The following is a 16,930-nucleotide window of genomic DNA, read 5'->3' as shown; positions in this document are numbered from 1 at the left end:
GTTGTGGGCAGTTGGCGAGTGTCAGCAGACCCTGCGCCCCAGCTGCTCAGGTGCTTTTCTGACCGCCATGGAAAATATTTTATGGCAAAAATGAGTACTTCTCAGAAAATTCTCAAATGTTCCCTTTCAAAAAGTTGATTATACTCTTGTTTCTACCTAATCGAGTGGCAGGGAATGCTGTGCTTCCTTCGTCGTTTGCATGGATAGAGGAGGTTTAGAGGAAAAAGAAAAACACCGGACAGCTGGGAGAGAGAGTTCCGTCAGGTTCGTGCTTGTGGACCTGAATTTCATCTCATTAAAAAAGGATAAAGGAAACTGAGACGGAGTGACCTGCTCTTGGAATGTCAGCACTGGGGGCTCACATATGGGTGGATCCCTGGGGCTCTCTGGCCAGCCAGTCTAACCTATTTGATAAGTTCAGATGATGGAGAAACCCTGGGTCAAAAATGAAGGGGATGGCATCTGAGAAATGACACAGAGGGTTTTCTTCTGGCCTCTACCTGAACACCCCTACACACACACACACACACACACACACACACACACACACACACACACACACAAGGGTAGACAGTCTCTAAGAATGAATGGCTAAATGTGAAGGGTACACAGGCTTTAAGGTCTGTTTTGTTTTAATGATACATCTTTCTTTCACAGCCCTGCCCAGGCTGTGCCTCTTTCCTAATACAACCCACGATACTGAAAGTCTAGGTTTTCCCAAGGGAAAAATAATTCCCCTTGAATCATTGAGGTGCTGTGTCCACAGTGGACAGAGACTTACACTGCTGACCTTCTCATCAGAAGGAGGGCAGAGGATTCTGAGTAAATCCGGCATAATAATTTAAAATCGGATTCGAGTAATCTCATGGGAAAAGCAACACAGTGAAGAACAGGAAATTAGGGTCTGGCCCTTCTACCTGGGACTCCCGTATCCCGGAAGCCTTCAGGATAGGACTTCTCACTCCCTCACTCGTCAACATAACTCCTGGGGTAGTACAGAAATCCAACTGGACCTAATGTGCAGTCTCATCAACACACACACACACACACACTAAGAGAATGTACACAACTGTAATACTCCAAAGAATCTTGCCAGTTTATACATATCCACTCTGACAGAGCCAATGAGTTTTTCAAAGCTGGACTATGAAGAGTCTTTCCGTCACTTCCTTACACTATTCCAACTCAATGTCACTCTTCCTGGGAAGGTTTAAGCATCCCGCTCCTCTTGGTTCAGGACATGCGCTAATCAGCATGCAGGGTGAGCACAATGTCTCAGTAAAGACTTCAATGTCCCTTTGCATCAACACAGTCGACACGCCAGGACATCTCATAGAGTCACAGTTTTACAATAGTTTCAGACACACGTGCTTGTCCCCAAGCCCTCCTCCGAGCTGCTCTAAGCCCTCAACTCTCCACTCCCTCCATTATGTCTCCATGTTTGTTTCAGTGGCCTCTTCTTTCCCAGGACCTCTGCCCATATCCCCTGCTTACAGAAAAAGGTTCTAGAGTCCTTGGGACATGAGTATACATGTCTGTAATATGCACTTGTGCATGGGTGTGTGGAGCCCAGAGGACAGTCCTGGATATCATACATCAGGTACCATTAACATACATACAGGGATAGATAGATAGATAGATAGATAGATCGATCGAAAGAAAGAAAGAAAGAAAGAAAGAAAGAAAGAAAGAAAGAAAGAAAGAAAGAAAGAAAGAATGGAATGCCTGGTTGACTGGTTGACTAACTAATTGAAACACGGTATTTCATTGCCCTGAAGCTTGTGAGGCAGGCAAGGCTGAATGGCCAGTGAAGCCCAGGGATCCTTCTTTCTCTCAGTACTGGCATGACAATTGCACACCATCACACACCAGTTTTTCACATGGGTTCTGGGGAGCAAAGCCAGGTCCTCAGGTTGACAAGGCAAGGACTTCACATTCTGCACCATCTCCCCAGCCCAGAAAGGCATTCTTAGAAGGATGGACATTCTCTCAAAGAGCCAGTCACTGTATGACCATGGGGATCATTAAATAGTGAGAAGAATACAACATTCTGCCCGATGGTAGACATTTCTCACTCCAGTGGAGACACAATCACTGCACTGAGAGGAGGTTAACTTTTAAGCAGAGGCACACTCGGGCCTAGGGTGCTGGGCTTCCACCTATCTGAAGCAACCCACACCGGGCTTTCTAAAGTGAATGAATCTGACCTCAGTCTGAGCAGAAACAATGGCAGCTTTCCAGCGATGCCTGTTGAGTTGAGAAGAGGCAGTCCCCTAGGGTTGTTCTTCTAAAACAGCCTATCAGACAGTCTGGCCTCTTAATTTCTCCTATAAACTTCAGAAGCATGTCATCAATAATCACACTGGAACTCTAAGGTGAGGATTAGAATGGGAGTGAATCTAGAACTCACCTGTTCTTGGCATCTTGGCATCTGATCTATACACAGAAAGGGGTTTTGTTCCTTGTATTTAGATCTTATTTAAGATGTCTGCACTGTGCACCCAAAATATGCCCCATACACTAGAAATGTAAAATCTAGATATAATTGATCAGTGCTAAGAGGCACGGCCTTGCTGAATGTGTTTCCCTAAGTGTGAGGCACATCAGCTCTCCTAAGGCTGGAAACTTCAGCTCTCCTGGTCAGTCTGTAGCCACCCTAGCATATCCCTGAAAGACCCCAAGAGATGGGTGCATACGAAGACCCAGACAAGAGCCACTGGCTGTGAAAACGGAGCCGTTTGCATCTACAACCCTGTCCTTAGTTTTGTCTTCCCTTGCATTATTGTTTTGTACGGGCACTATAGTGGTACTGAGGGATCCTGAGAGATTACACGCATCAGAAAGCTTTGGCCACCGAGAGGCAGCACAAATAGAAGGGATTAGGATTATTTCACACTGCACAATCCACCAGAGCAAAAAAGCAGAAGATAAACTCCCCGAAACCATATGGGAGTTGAAATCTGGTACTTCCCCAGCTTATTATATAACCAGGCATCCAATAATGCCCAGCAACACTGCAGCAGTAACTAATAGCCAGCCACCAACAACACCCACTAAAGGGATACCAGGCAAGGGGAAGACATAAGATGTTAGCCTGAACAGAAATTCCAGCACCAAAGGAGACTATTTCCCCTTAAGCCCATACAAAAGACAGAATAGGTGGAATGGTTAAATTGGCCAGACTTCAACTCAAATTCTTGCCTCTAACACAAAGAGGGTCATGGTGATCAACACAGAAATCAGTCACAGGTTAAAGGAAAAGACGACTCTCCCACTCTGTACTAATGAAACCACTCACTGTAGGGTTAAGAGTGTAAAAGCAAAGCCCTTACATTCAACAGTAGCAAAGTTATTTTGATGAGAAATCACTGGATTGAACAAATGAAGACATGTCTGCTTAGGCACATGCCCCAAAACTGGCACAGAGTAATTACAGGTATAATTATGTTCACCAGGACAGGTAGCTGGCTTTTAACAACTAAGTAAGAAAACACAAATGTTAGGTATCATCCTTGCAACAATTTTCTCTCTCAGGCTGGAAGGAGAACCATGCAAAAGCAGGCATGCTTAAGGAGAGTGAGTGGGCAGGATGTTGTTGCTACTACTGCACATCTGTAAAGCTGGCTGTTGCAGCAGTCTCCTGCATGTAGCACAGACAGGACAAAGGAAGAAGTACACCTGGCCAGGGGGCTCCAGACTGACCTTGATTATGCTTTGTGGCCCTATAGAGACAGTAAGAACCTTTGTAGTGAATCTACTAAGCAGGAAGCCCTGGGCTGAATTCTCAGTTTCTGGACTTTGGAAACCCCTGAAGAAGTGCTGACCAAAGACTACAGTAATGGACTTGGAAGCATAAACTAAGGGCTTCTTGTCAGGAAGACATAACATATTGCCTCCATTGCCTTCTTCTCTGCTGTTGATTCTTAACTGACACATGCTATAACTTTACTGGGCAAGGGTCTCCCCAGGCACATTCAAGGGAGCCTTGACAAATCAAAGCTGAGAAGCTGAGGGCAGGCAGCACAGGTGAAGCCAACAGAAAGGCTGCACCAGCTCAAACCCCAGTATTCATTCCGCCTACTATTACACAGACACTGGAATGCAGCATTAGTCTGGCTTCCTCCAACTTAAAGAGCAGATGAAGTCCAGAAACAGCAGGGTCACCTGAAAGCTGGGCCACAACCTCCTCTGACTTAGAAGTGGAATCTGCAGGTTCACAAGGCCTTTAGCCAACTGAGTCCACACCAATCTGAGAAGGTTCTGGCCCGCAGTAATGTGTCAGGCTAACTGCAGGTTCCTAGCACAAGACCATAAGTCTCTCCAGTGCTTTCCACTGTCTTGAGTACCCCTCATACACATGGAGACTTCTGCTGTGGGTTGAAGTGATTTTATCAAAGGTTACATGCAAATCCAAAGCAGTTATGAGTAGGATCGCACAGCGTCTTTCTCAGATAAAATTAAGTTGGCATGGAGTCAGGCTTCAGTAGTGTGAGTACTGGTTCCAAATAACTGAAGAGGAGAAACGACACAAGATGCAGACACACAGGCAGAACCCCCATGCAAAGATGCAGACTAGAGCCAGATGGATGAGTCTATGGACCGAGGGTGGCTGAGGGCTACCAGATTCTGCCCCAGACTACACAGAAGGAACCAGTCTGCTGGTGCCAGGATGCCAGGCTTCCAGTCCCCAGCCTTATGAAAGAATGAATCTATGCTGTTTCAAGGCACTATATATGAAGAAGTTTCTTTATGCAATCCCAGAAAATTAATACGACCTCTATGTTAACTAGGTCTTTCACCTTCTGGACTCTGGCATCTTGTCAGCGGTACTCTCTAGAAGGCCTGGCCTGTGGCTGATTCTCAACCAAGTGTAGCCATTCCTGTCATGGTTGGCTGCTCCTAGACTGTAGCTTCAGCTGCTCCTATCTTCTCATCCCATAAGTCTTTTCCTTATGCAGTGACATGACCTGGAAAGTCCTCATGGGGAACATCACATCCTGTGCCTGAGAAACTAGCAAGTAAGGCACACACCATGCTGTAGCTGTGGCTACCCACACTGCCCACCTCCTGTACTGTCCACTGCCACATGGCAACCACTGCCAACTTCTAACCAAAGGGAGTAAAAGAAAGATAATACTGTTTGCTTTGGGCAAAACTTTCAGACTCAAAATGTGACTTTCTTAGGCTGTCTGTTGGTCTACAATGGCCCAGTCCCTCACTGGCTACTCTCCTCACCACCACAATCTCCTTCGTGCCCAACACAGCCAATGACCAGAGAACAAAGTAAGTGCTGAGACATTGAGTAGTTCCCTCCACGCTCCACGCCGCCACTGAGAATTAAGTAGAAGCACAGACAGGACTATGTGCACAGGAAACTAAGTCAACAGCCATCTATGCACCAGGCACAGACAGCACAGACGCCTCAGGGGACAGAGAAGTCTTGAAAGTTCAAAGGGCAGTCACAGAACAACCATGTAGGATCAGAAACAGAAGCCCTCAGGGTGGACCAGATGGTTCAAGGATTCTGCCAGGACTAGACACGGCCAGCCATGGAAGAAGGTTCATAAAAAGCTGCTTATAATATATATATATATATATATATATATATATATATTTTTTTTTTTTTTAAAGGGAAACCAACTCTATGTTTTGAAAGAGGAAGTGGATTGAATGAGCAACAGTACAACCAGCACCAGATAACAATGTGCTAGTGAAATGCACTGGTGAGTCAGGTTAAACCACAGTGGTTTTCAACCTTCCTAGTGCTGCAACCCATTCATATAGTTGCCCGTGTTCTGGTGACCTCCAACCATAAAATTATTTTCGTTGCTATGTCATAGTTGTAATTTTGCTACTGTTGTAAATTGTAATGTAAATATCTGTGTTTTATCATGGTCTCAGGGAACCCCTGTGAAAGGGTCTTTCAACCTCCAAGGGAATTGTGACTCATAAGTTGAGCATCCCTGGGATAGAGAGATGATTCAGCCATTAAGGGTGCATACTGATTTGGCAGTGGATTCAAGATCAGTTCCCAGCACTCAAATCACATTGTTTACACTACTGCTGTAACTCTAGCTCTAGCTCCAAGGGGATCCTACACGTCAGCCCTCCCCACAAGTGAATGTATAGGCAGGTGCACATGTATATACAAGAGAGACAAGGAGGGAGAGGGAGAGAGAATTATATTAATGGCTCTATTGCAAATCCATGCCAAAGATATGAAAGTGTAATTCTCTATGTATATGTACACGTGTGTGTGTGTGTGTGTGTGTCATATATGTTACATGCTGCCAGCCCTGCCTCTTTAACCAAGCACTAACTAAAAACAGCTGTGAGGAAATGTATCTAAACCAAAAATATACAGATTTTTTTTTCTCACCGTTCCCTATTCAGGACCACTATTTACTTGGCATTTACACTGAATTAGTAGCATAAGGTATACAGAGAAGACTTGATGTATTGAGGTGGTAAGCTGAGCACTTGGCAAAAGAAATCTTTTCCTCTTAAAAAATTAAGCTAATAATAAAATGCAATAGACTATAGGGGATGGACAAAGGTTATTTGCAAATGCTTGTTCATGTTTGCAAGGGATTTGAGCATCTCAGGTCTCCATCGATCTCGGTTGAGTCCGGGAAGCAGTGTCCCACAGGCACCGAGGGAGGACACTGTGTCAACACGTGACTCATCATATCTGTGTCCATGTGGGAGCACTCTGAATACAGAGAAAAATCACAGCAGAAACTCAGAGAGCTGAGGTGATGAGCAACTCTTCTGGCTTCTGAACTTGAACACAGGGAGGCAAATGAAAGAGCCCTGGAGGGGGGCGTGAATGGGCACTGCTGATACCAGGCCTGGAGCACCGTCTCAGTCAAAGCTCCACGAAGCCAGAGTTCCCACTGGTGCAAACTGTCATATCTGACTGTTAGTTATCATCACCCTCACGCATTCAGACTGTTTGTCTGAGGAAAATAAAAGGGTAAACTTTGAGATTTGCAAGAAGCAGTGCAGACGCGAGATGCCAGCTTACCCATGCCGAAGAATTTGACGTAAGACATAAGACCAAGAAGAAAGGGTATTATTTTTAGGCACATTAAAATCATGCCTCTTGGAGGGAAAAACCCACCCATCAGCTCTAATCCAACTGATTACACAATGACAGCATCCCAACACAGCTCCTTTCAGGAAGGCCAGATGGAAATCGCACCGGGAGAGGGTGAGAAAGGGGACAGATGGGAGGACTTCTTCCTAAGGGCAGTCCATGGAGGAGACAAATCCTCACATGTCTGTGCATCACCCTCCGTTCAGGAGCCTTGGATTCAATTAGTCTTGACTCGAGTCCCAGCCACATGCCCAAGTGGCAGGGGCCTGTGGCTCTGCAAGGCAGTAGAGAAAGCTCAGAGAACTATGATGACAGATTCCTTCTCTGCTGCACAGGAAAGATGGGAAAGAGCCCCAAAGAACAGTAAAAGCACTGCTTGCAAATGTGGGCTGAGATCCATTAGCCCTTGCTGAAAACACAGGGCTTCCCAGCAAGCAATTTTACCACTGAACAACATTAGTCTAGAATACACTAAAGGAGACTAGAAGAGAATAGAAACTGCCTGAGAGCATCGTGTGGAACAGGGGCTGACATTTTTCACAAGCCATTTTCAGCTTCATCTATACAGCAAAGACACTACAAATGAATGCACACAGAGAAATAAACAAGCATGCACGGCAATCCACACAGTCAGACAGCACAAACATGCATGCTTACTCAGATACACTCACACACAGACTCACAATGCTTACACTCCACACAGACGCACAGGGCTGCACATACATATAGACACATACACACACTTTCAGGCACATGCACTACGAGAACATATACACGAACTGTATGACAGCAGCACCAGGGAACTAGGGTGCATAGCAGTGGTGGCCCTTTGGGAAACAATATTTAATCCTAGAAAATGTCTCAGTAAGAAAAACCTAAGATACCGTACAATTCTATTTCCATTTCAATAGGGCAAAAACAGGAAGAGTAGAAATGGTACGTGAGCCAATGCCCAAGTCCCAGGTCCCTTATTTCGGCAACACAAAAGAGCAAATGTGGTGAGATCATACAATACCAAATTAACAGTAAGGGAAGAAGAGACTCGTCTTCCAACGTGCAGATGGAAGGCCTGCAGCAAGCATGAACATCACTGAATTTATCCTTGTCTTACAATGAAACACCCACCGGAGGGAAAGCTTTCTGGGCTCCACTGACAAATGACTCGAATACCAGGGAGGCAGGCAGACACCAGTCAAGCCCAATCAAACTTAATAATATAAAGAGTATATTTAGCCAACTAAAATTACTTCTGGTCTCGAAACTTCCTGGGACTGTTTTTTATCTATTCTTGCACAGTGTGCTCCTGTTTCTCTGAAACGCCACTACATTCCTCAGCAAAGCGTACTGGTACAAAGCTAATTTTAACCCTGGAAGGTTACAGCAGCCCTAGGCAATATCATACTGTCAAAACAACTAACCTAAAACTTCTAATGTATGCAGGACACGGCTTTCTTCACGGATCATCAATCTGGGGGAAATTCAAGTCAAAATTGGACTGAGAGATCACAAGACAAAGCCAGGAATCATTCTGGAGGCAGAGGTGAGGTCACAGCCTTAGCCTTGGTCAGCTGGGAGAGTCACCTTTGTCAGTGGGACAAGGAATCACTTCTGAGCGCACACATCCTCATTCTAGATAGCACAGCAAAGCTTTTCAGCTGGAAGATGGCGTGTCCAAAACATTTGTAACACAATAGTAACAAGAAACTCTTTTGAAATTATCCACTTAAAAAAAAAACAGAAAAGAAGAAAAGCTGCAGCTTCCGTGTGGAGTGTGAAGCTACAAGGACTCACTTAGAAGATTGCTTTTTGTTCCTAGCTGGATTTTAGCAGGCAGCGAACTCCAAACTGTACAGCTTGCTTGGTCATAAATCAGCCCATAAAAGTCCACATAACCGAGATGACCTAGGTTGCAGGAGCCTGGCTGCTCTTCAGGGCCTCTCCACACCCTGTCTCTGGGACAACTCCATAGCAGTAAAAGTCCTAGAGAAGTCCCCAGCCTTCTTCCCAAGGACAGCAAACCAAGACAAGGTGATCATAAATGGCTGAAGACGACGGGCTGGGGAGATGGCTCAGCCGCTAAAGTGCTCGCCTTGCAAGCACGAAGAACTGAATTCAATGCTGCAAAACTCATTTTATAAAACAGAACAGGGGGCCAGCAAGATGGCTCAACCATTAGAGGCGTTTGCATGCGTGGCATAAGGAGAGTTTGTGCAAGCATACATATACTCCAGGCACAGTGGTGCACACTTACATTCTCAAAGACAAGCAGGCACAGAAAGAAAAATCCCTGGAGCTAGCTGCCCAGTCAGGCTAAGCCTAATTTTCAAACTCCAGGTAGAGTTGTAGACCCTGTCTCAACAACATGGGTTGGACATGATGGCTCATGCCTTAAGTCCCAGCACTTGGGAGGCAGAGACAGGTAGGTCTTGGTGAGGTCAAGGACAGCTTGGTGTACCGAGTGAGTTCCAGGCCAGCCAGTGAGGAATGAGAACCAAGCTCAAACTCTACTCCCAATATGTGTGTATACACACAAACACACAGACAGACAGACACACACACACACACACACATCTATACACACACAAACGCACAGAAGAAATGAGTAAAGAGAAAAGGAGGGACAATGGAGTCGCTCCCCCTTCACAACCTGACATCTTACCAAAGCTCCATCTACCTTAGGCTCCTCACAGAGTCTCAGACACAGGATGTCCTGACAAGCTGTGCATTAAATTCCCTCTATTTATATAAAGTAGATTCAGGACTTCTCTGAGATGAAGCAAAGAGATAAGCGATAGTTGAGCCACCTAGGGAGGGGAGAACTCACTGCACATAGACCAAGTTGACACTCATAACTAAGGGTCTCTCAGCCCAGGCAGGAGCTGCCTAAGCCTGGCTGAACATGGTAGCACCTACCTTCACCCTGACTGTGAGCTCTGACAGGCTGCTCATCATGTCGTTGATGGACCGGAACAGCTGCAACAAGGACTCCACGAAGTCAGCCTCCCCCTTGTTTTCATACAGCCTGCAAGAAACACACAACATTGTGGGGACCTGAGGAAAAGACCCTAATGTTCACCATGCATCCACAGTACCTAAGGGAGTTGGGGGGGGGGGTACCTGCGGGAGTATGAGGTACTATCTCTAACATCCATCAAAAGGGGGTCTGATTTGACACAAACTACGGAGCCATGCATCAGGTTGGACTTAGTCATAATACATAATGCTGGGGTCTTGGCACAGTTCATAAACCTATCTCGAGAAGAGATACACAAGGGAAGTCTGGAAAGAAGGAGACAGAAGAAAGAAAAAGGAAGGGTATGATGGACCGATTCAACATTAATCCCACCCCAAAGAAACCATAATTCTCACTTGACATGCTTTGTGCCGGTTTTCAATTATCTGTTATTTATTTGATTTTGTGGTACTGTGTCTGGAGCCCTGGCCTCATACATTCCCGGCAAGTCCTCTGTTGTGGAGCTAGATCTTCAGGCCTTCCGCCAGGATTCTTAACTCCTAATGTTATGTAAGTAACATAAGGAGAGTTAATTGTCCAAATGTGACCAGCTAGTATAGCAACTTGAAAAACAACAACAACATTGGGAAATTCACAATTACGTTGAGAAACGGTACTACCCCAGTGTGATCACTTAAGAGGCAACAGGGACCAGAAAACTGTCAAGAGCTTTGGCTATGCCTTAAATGGACAATAGGGATGTTGTGCCCTGGTTGTGTGGATGCTGATATCTGCTGCTCATCATAAAGAAGTCCCATCTATAAATTATTTATTAGCAGTTACAGCAAGTTGCATTTACATTTTAAAATGTAGCAACTCAGATGTTTTATTAATGTAAACTAGTTTCCTGCCTAATTAAAAATATACCCCACCTGAAACTTGTACACAATGGAAAATTTCATAAACTCGGTGATAATTAATTACCCCAGAGGTAATCTTACATTTAAATGAGTTCCTCTCTAAAGCAAGGAATTCTGTATAAAGTGGGAAATTGCAACCCAGCGCACCTGTTTTGTAAATAAAGGTTTCCGAATAAAGGTTTGCTTAAATGATGTACTAAACAATTAAAATTATAGAGTTGTGAACTTCTGCTCACAGGTGGTAGGGGAACAATGGCAGGCACGGCTGCAAATATCTGGGAGGTGTCATGATGTTACGGAACTAACATAAGGGGACTTAATTGTCTAAACATAACGGGATCTTAAAACCATTTGAAAATGACATTATCATGGTAAATTCAAAATTATTTTCAGCCATGGCACTATACGAGTGCATTCATTTTAAGAGTCCATGGAAATCAGGACACCACCAAGAGCTTCAGATACGTTCTAAATGGACAATGAGGCTCTTGTATGCTGGTTCCATGAGTGCTGATATATGCTGCTTATTGTAAATAAGTTACAACTTTCTTTCGCCCCAGGACATTTGCCATCTCCTATTGCCGCATGGCGGAGGAAAACTTGAAGAAAGCCAAGTGGAACTGCCATCTATCTCCAAAAGAAACGGCTTGGGTTTCAAAAATCAAGGAAAGGGACACAGCAGATAAAAGACAAATAAAACAAAGCAAAGCGAACCACAACAGATTCTGGGTGAAGACTCTGGAGAGCCTTGGAAAATGAACTGTTGACCTCTACAAGGCACACAGCCCACCACTGGCTCTCAAGAAACCAAGGTGCTCAGACTGACTGGGAATACAAGACAGGCTCTGGTTAGTTTTAAAAGTCAGCCTAGGATCATCTGGAAAGAACACTTTAATGAGGAATTACGTAGACCAGGTTAGCCTGTGGGCATGTCTATGGAGGACTCTCTGGATTGTTAATGTGGGAAAACCTAGCTCATTGTGGGTGGAAACAGTCCCTAGTCAGGGACTCTTGAACAGTATTAGAGAACACAAAGCTAGCTGACAGCAGGCAGGTTCAATTATTATCTCTTTGCTCCTGAATGTGGCTGTGCCTGCCTTGACTTGCCAGAAATGGTAAGACTGTGACCTAGAATTGAAAGGCAAATAAACTTTTTCTCTCCAGAATTGCCTTTTGTTGAGGTCTTTTACCACAGCAACAGAAATGACCACGCTTAGAGTACCATCATGCCCAAGGGCAGTCTCCCAGAGACCAAGAAGCTTAATTCAGTAGATGGAATAAGCCATCTCAGGAAGATGATAATACAGTCTGGGACTTCCACAGTTTTGCATAGGTGTAGTTCAGCCTTCAAGCAGAGCTCACTAATCTCAACCAAAGATGGTTCACATGGCCAAATCAAAGAGAAAAAGACCCAGAACACAGGAGATGTCTTATAGTCAATTGATAGGAACATCAAAATTAGAGGGAAAATAAGGGCTGGGGAGATGACTCAGTAGTCAAGAACACTGAAAAGTCTTGTGGAGGGAGGATCCTAGCTTGGTTCCCAGCACCTACATGGTAGGTCACAACAAGCTCCAGGAGATAAAACATTCTCTCTTGCCCACTGTGGGTACCATATGCATATGTTTACACACTGAGAGACATACAAAGATGCACAAAAACAAAACTAAAACATATCTTTTTAATTAGAGAAAATAAAAAGTTGGAATGTTAGAAAATAAAAGGTGGAGAAACTGAAAGTCAAGGTGGAAGATTGTAGAGTACAAATGGATCTTTAAAACAGAAGTTTTCAACTTTAAAAATATAATAACTAACATTGAGAAGTCACTGCATGGGCTAACTAGAGAGCAGGCAAGGCAGGAACAAAAATAGTGAAATGGAAGACAACCTGGGGCAAAGCCACTAAGAAGATAAACAGAGGAGGAAAATACAGAGACAAGGGTGGAAGATGGAGGTACAGCAAGGGGATCTAGGACCAACAGAAAGGGAAGGTATTCGAAGGAAGGAGGTCAGGAGAGACCCCTTTTTGAAGTTCAGAGACTTCAACCCCAAACCCCAAACACCCAGTGCAAAGTAAATGCAAAGGAAAGTGATCCTGTGCAGCCACAATAGAACTGCAAATCAGCACAGAGACCTTGAACCTTGAGGGCAGCCAGGGGGAGACACATATTACTCTATCTTTAAGGTTGTTAAGTGTGAGTCTGAACGCAGACTCACCAGAAATGATGGGAAGCCAGAAGAAAATAGAAGAACAGCTGGAGGAAGAAAACTGCCAATCTGGAGGGCTGTGTCAAATGAAAGTATCTTTCAAACACACACATGAAATAAATCATTTTCATATACACAAAGCCTGTAGCTGATTTCTTCTAAAAGAAATTCTATGGTGAACTCTTTTGACAGAAGGAAAACGACCCCTGAGGGAAACCTGAAATTTAAAGAGACATGAAAAGCAAGTCCATGCCTAGAGCACACCCAATGAATACCGATTACACAAAACAGCTATGTGTGACAGAGCTCAAAATACATGTAGACTTAAAGTGCATGGCGACATTAATGCCAAGGACAAAAAGAATGGCGTCACCATCCTCTGCCATGCTGGATGTAGCTGGCATTTTCTAGGGAGAAGTAATGGTAATTTAAATTATTCTTTAGATTTAGCAGGCATGTTTCCATACAGGATAATTATCAAAAAAAAAAAAAAAGGAGTAAAAGATGTTTAACATGTTAAGACAGCAGAAAATAAGATGGGAACCAGAAAACATTACATGGTATTGAATAAGGCAAGGGGGGAAGGGAAGAAACTGGGAGCATGATGCTTACAAGGAGAAAAATGCATAGAAAAAATAATAAAAACCAAACAAATGAGAACTTAAAGTTGTTATAATCCATATGGATTCATTTTGTGCTAAACCACTAAAAAAAAAAAAAAAAAAAAAAAAAAAAAAAAACAAGTATACAGAGCTGTGGAGGTGCTCAGTGGTTAAGAGAAGATTGCTCTTACAGAGGACCCACCTGAATTCTGATGCCAACACCTTGCTCAGGGAAATCACACCTGCCTAGAATTCTAGCCCCAGGAGATCTCTTGCTCTTTTCTGCCATCCATGAACCCTGAGTTGCATGCACACACCCAAGCATGTGCACACACCCAAGCATGTGCACACACCCAAGCATGCACAGGATAGTTAAAGCCTTTAAAAATAAATAAGGCCTGGAAGTTCTAAGAAGGAGAACCGATGTGTACGTGTCTAATATCATCACACATCTGCACAGCAGTTACAATGCCACCACCACGGAGGCTCTTTGCCCAGCATCTACCCCCTCAGTCTGGGATTGATGCCAATCTGGCTATGAATCACCATGTCGAACATCTACGGTTCAAGTATCCAATGCCATGCCATGCTTTGTTCTGGAATATCACTCCCTTGCTTCAACCTCTGAATATGTCCACAGCCTGCTGTGGCATACATGCTCCCACCACAATGTGCAGCAGTTGCCATGGAACTGCTATTCCCAAATAAAGACATTGGGGAATCTTTGTCAAGCAGTAGATTAGGGAGATATAAACAGAAATTGAGAAGTGATATCTAGAGAGGGAGAGACGGGATCAGGATAGATAGACAGACAGATGGACAGACATACAGAATAACAATAATGCACTGATTTGAAATGAGAATGCTGTTCCTGGGCACTGATGACTAATAGCTCAGTCCCAGTTGGTGATGCTGTTTCAGTAGATTTAGGAGGTGTGACCAGGAATAAGCAGTATGTCACTCGGGATGAGCTTTGAGGGACAAGCCATTCCCAGCTCCCTCACTCTGCCTCCTGCTTGCAGTGAGAGATGCAATCGGTCAGATTCTCCTTGGCCACCATGCCTGCTGTCTGCTGCCTCTGCTCCACATTCTGGAATCTGGCTTTCTGTCTGGAACCTCAAATCCAAATGAATCCTTTCTTCTGTAAGTTAGCTTGGTAATGTTGTTCCATCACAGAGGACAATAAACTAATCAATACAGATAGACAGACAGATACAGGCAGAAAGACAGAAGTGAGAGACAGATGAGAGGTTAGTGCATGAGAGATAGATAACTGATATAGAGAAAGGATAAACAGGTAGATATAGAGATGATTGACTGATGAGAACAGATAGAAATATATTCAAAGAGACGACAGAGATGGAAAGAGAACTATATATAGTAGACGTATAGACATACAGAAAAGATATACAGGACAGACGAACGCATAGATAATATTCTCGTTTCTCTTCCATGGCTGTAAGAAAACACTGACCAAAAGCAACTTAGGGAACAGGGGGCTTATTTATCTTATACTTCAGGTCACAATCTATACTGAGGGAAGCCCGGGCAGGAACTCACACACCGAAGACCTCTACTTACTGGCTCACTCCCTGGCATATGCTCAGCTACCTTTCTTATGCAGCCCAGAACCACTTGGGTGGGGAGGGAGGGGTTACAAAGTGGCATGGACATCCTAGATCATTGGCTCTCAACCTTCCCAATGCAGTGATACCTTAACACAGTTGCTCATGCTGTGGTGACCTCCTACCATAAAATTATTTCCACTGCCACTTCCTAACTGTAACTTTGCTAGAGTTATGAATCAGAATGTAGACATCAGCTATGCAGAAGGTCTGAGGCAGCCCCTGTGAAAGAGTTGTTCTACAGCCCACAAAGGTCATGACCCACAGGTTGAGAGTCAGTGTCCTACACCAACTGACAGGAAAACACCACCTCACAGACATGGCCACAGGACCATCTGATGGAAGCAATTCTTCAACTGAGGTTAAATAGTTCTAGGTGCCAAGTTGTGTCAAATTGATAATAAAAATTAACTTGGATGGATGAATAGGAGGATGGAAAAATAGGGAGAGAGGTAGAAAGATGATAGAGTTCATCAAAAGACAAGTAGGTAAGTAAGATAGACTGTAAATGTGAAAAACATGTTTGACAGTAGAACATACATACATACATACATACATACATACATGGATAGACGGGTGTCAGATTCTTTTTCTTATTTAAGTTGGCCACAATGAGGCCTGGAATACTATCCCTTTGGAGCGAACAGTCAACTCTAGCAGAGCGTATATGAAACCTATGGTACTCTCCATTCCCACAACACAGCTTTTTCGGACTCATGAGTTCATTCAGGAATCAAGGTTGGCACTTTTGTGTTAAGGCACCCTACAGGCTTCATAAAACTACAAAACAAAAATCTTAAAGTTCCATTATCTAAGCAGGTGACCTTAACTTGTTCCATTCTGCCATAAATATAATTTTCACTCAACTTTCTTTTTAGGGACTAATAAATTTACATTACCAACTCACTGTCTTATGAGTTTTTCACAAAATGAAAATAGAGATACCTGCTAGTATTAGAAGACTAACTTGGTCTGGATTCCATGGGTTAACCAGGTTGTAATTATCTCTGCTAGATATCAAAATCAAACCATAACTCTGAACTAAAATTTAATATATAAATAAAAACATAATGTAATATCTATTGCCTCCCACACATTAAATTCAGATAGTTATCTTTTAGGGTTTGTCTTTGACAAGGAAATAACAGAAAATAAAGACTCTGTGTGTGTGTGTCTGTGTGTGTGTGTCTGTGTGTGTGTGTCTGTGTGTGTGTGTGTCTGTGTGTGTGTGTAACATCTCCAATTTCATCAATATATAATCAAAGAATAAATTAGATGAGTGTTAAATGGTATATCTAAAAATAAATTAGCCACATAAGATAAAGTCTACAAGTAATATTAAATATACAAAGGAACTGCATGATTGCAATGTAACACAATATATAACTTGGTCTATTAAAACATACATCTTCGCCAGGCGCAGTGGCACACGCCTTTAATCCCAGCACTCGGGAGGCAGAGGCAGGCAGATTTCTGAGTTCAAGGCCAGCCTGGTCTACAGAGTGAGTTCCAGGACAGCCAGG

The 16,930-nt window shown here is 43.7% G+C and overlaps 1 protein-coding gene across 1 annotated transcript in view; it reads right to left on the bottom strand.

The window, feature by feature from the left end:
• Dock1 (dedicator of cytokinesis 1) overlaps positions 1-16,930 on the bottom strand; it is a 497,315-nt gene that overhangs the window by 355,141 nt on the left and 125,244 nt on the right. Inside the window, exon 23 of the mRNA XM_021168435.2 lies at positions 10,013-10,121. Coding sequence (XP_021024094.1) covers positions 10,013-10,121 — 109 coding nt within the window. The remainder of the gene's footprint in view (positions 1-10,012; positions 10,122-16,930) is intronic.

Source organism: Mus caroli, chromosome 7 (assembly GCF_900094665.2).
Source record: "Mus caroli chromosome 7, CAROLI_EIJ_v1.1, whole genome shotgun sequence".
NCBI classification, from domain to species: Eukaryota; Metazoa; Chordata; class Mammalia; order Rodentia; family Muridae; genus Mus; species Mus caroli.
This window is presented reverse-complemented; position numbering and strand designations above follow the sequence as displayed.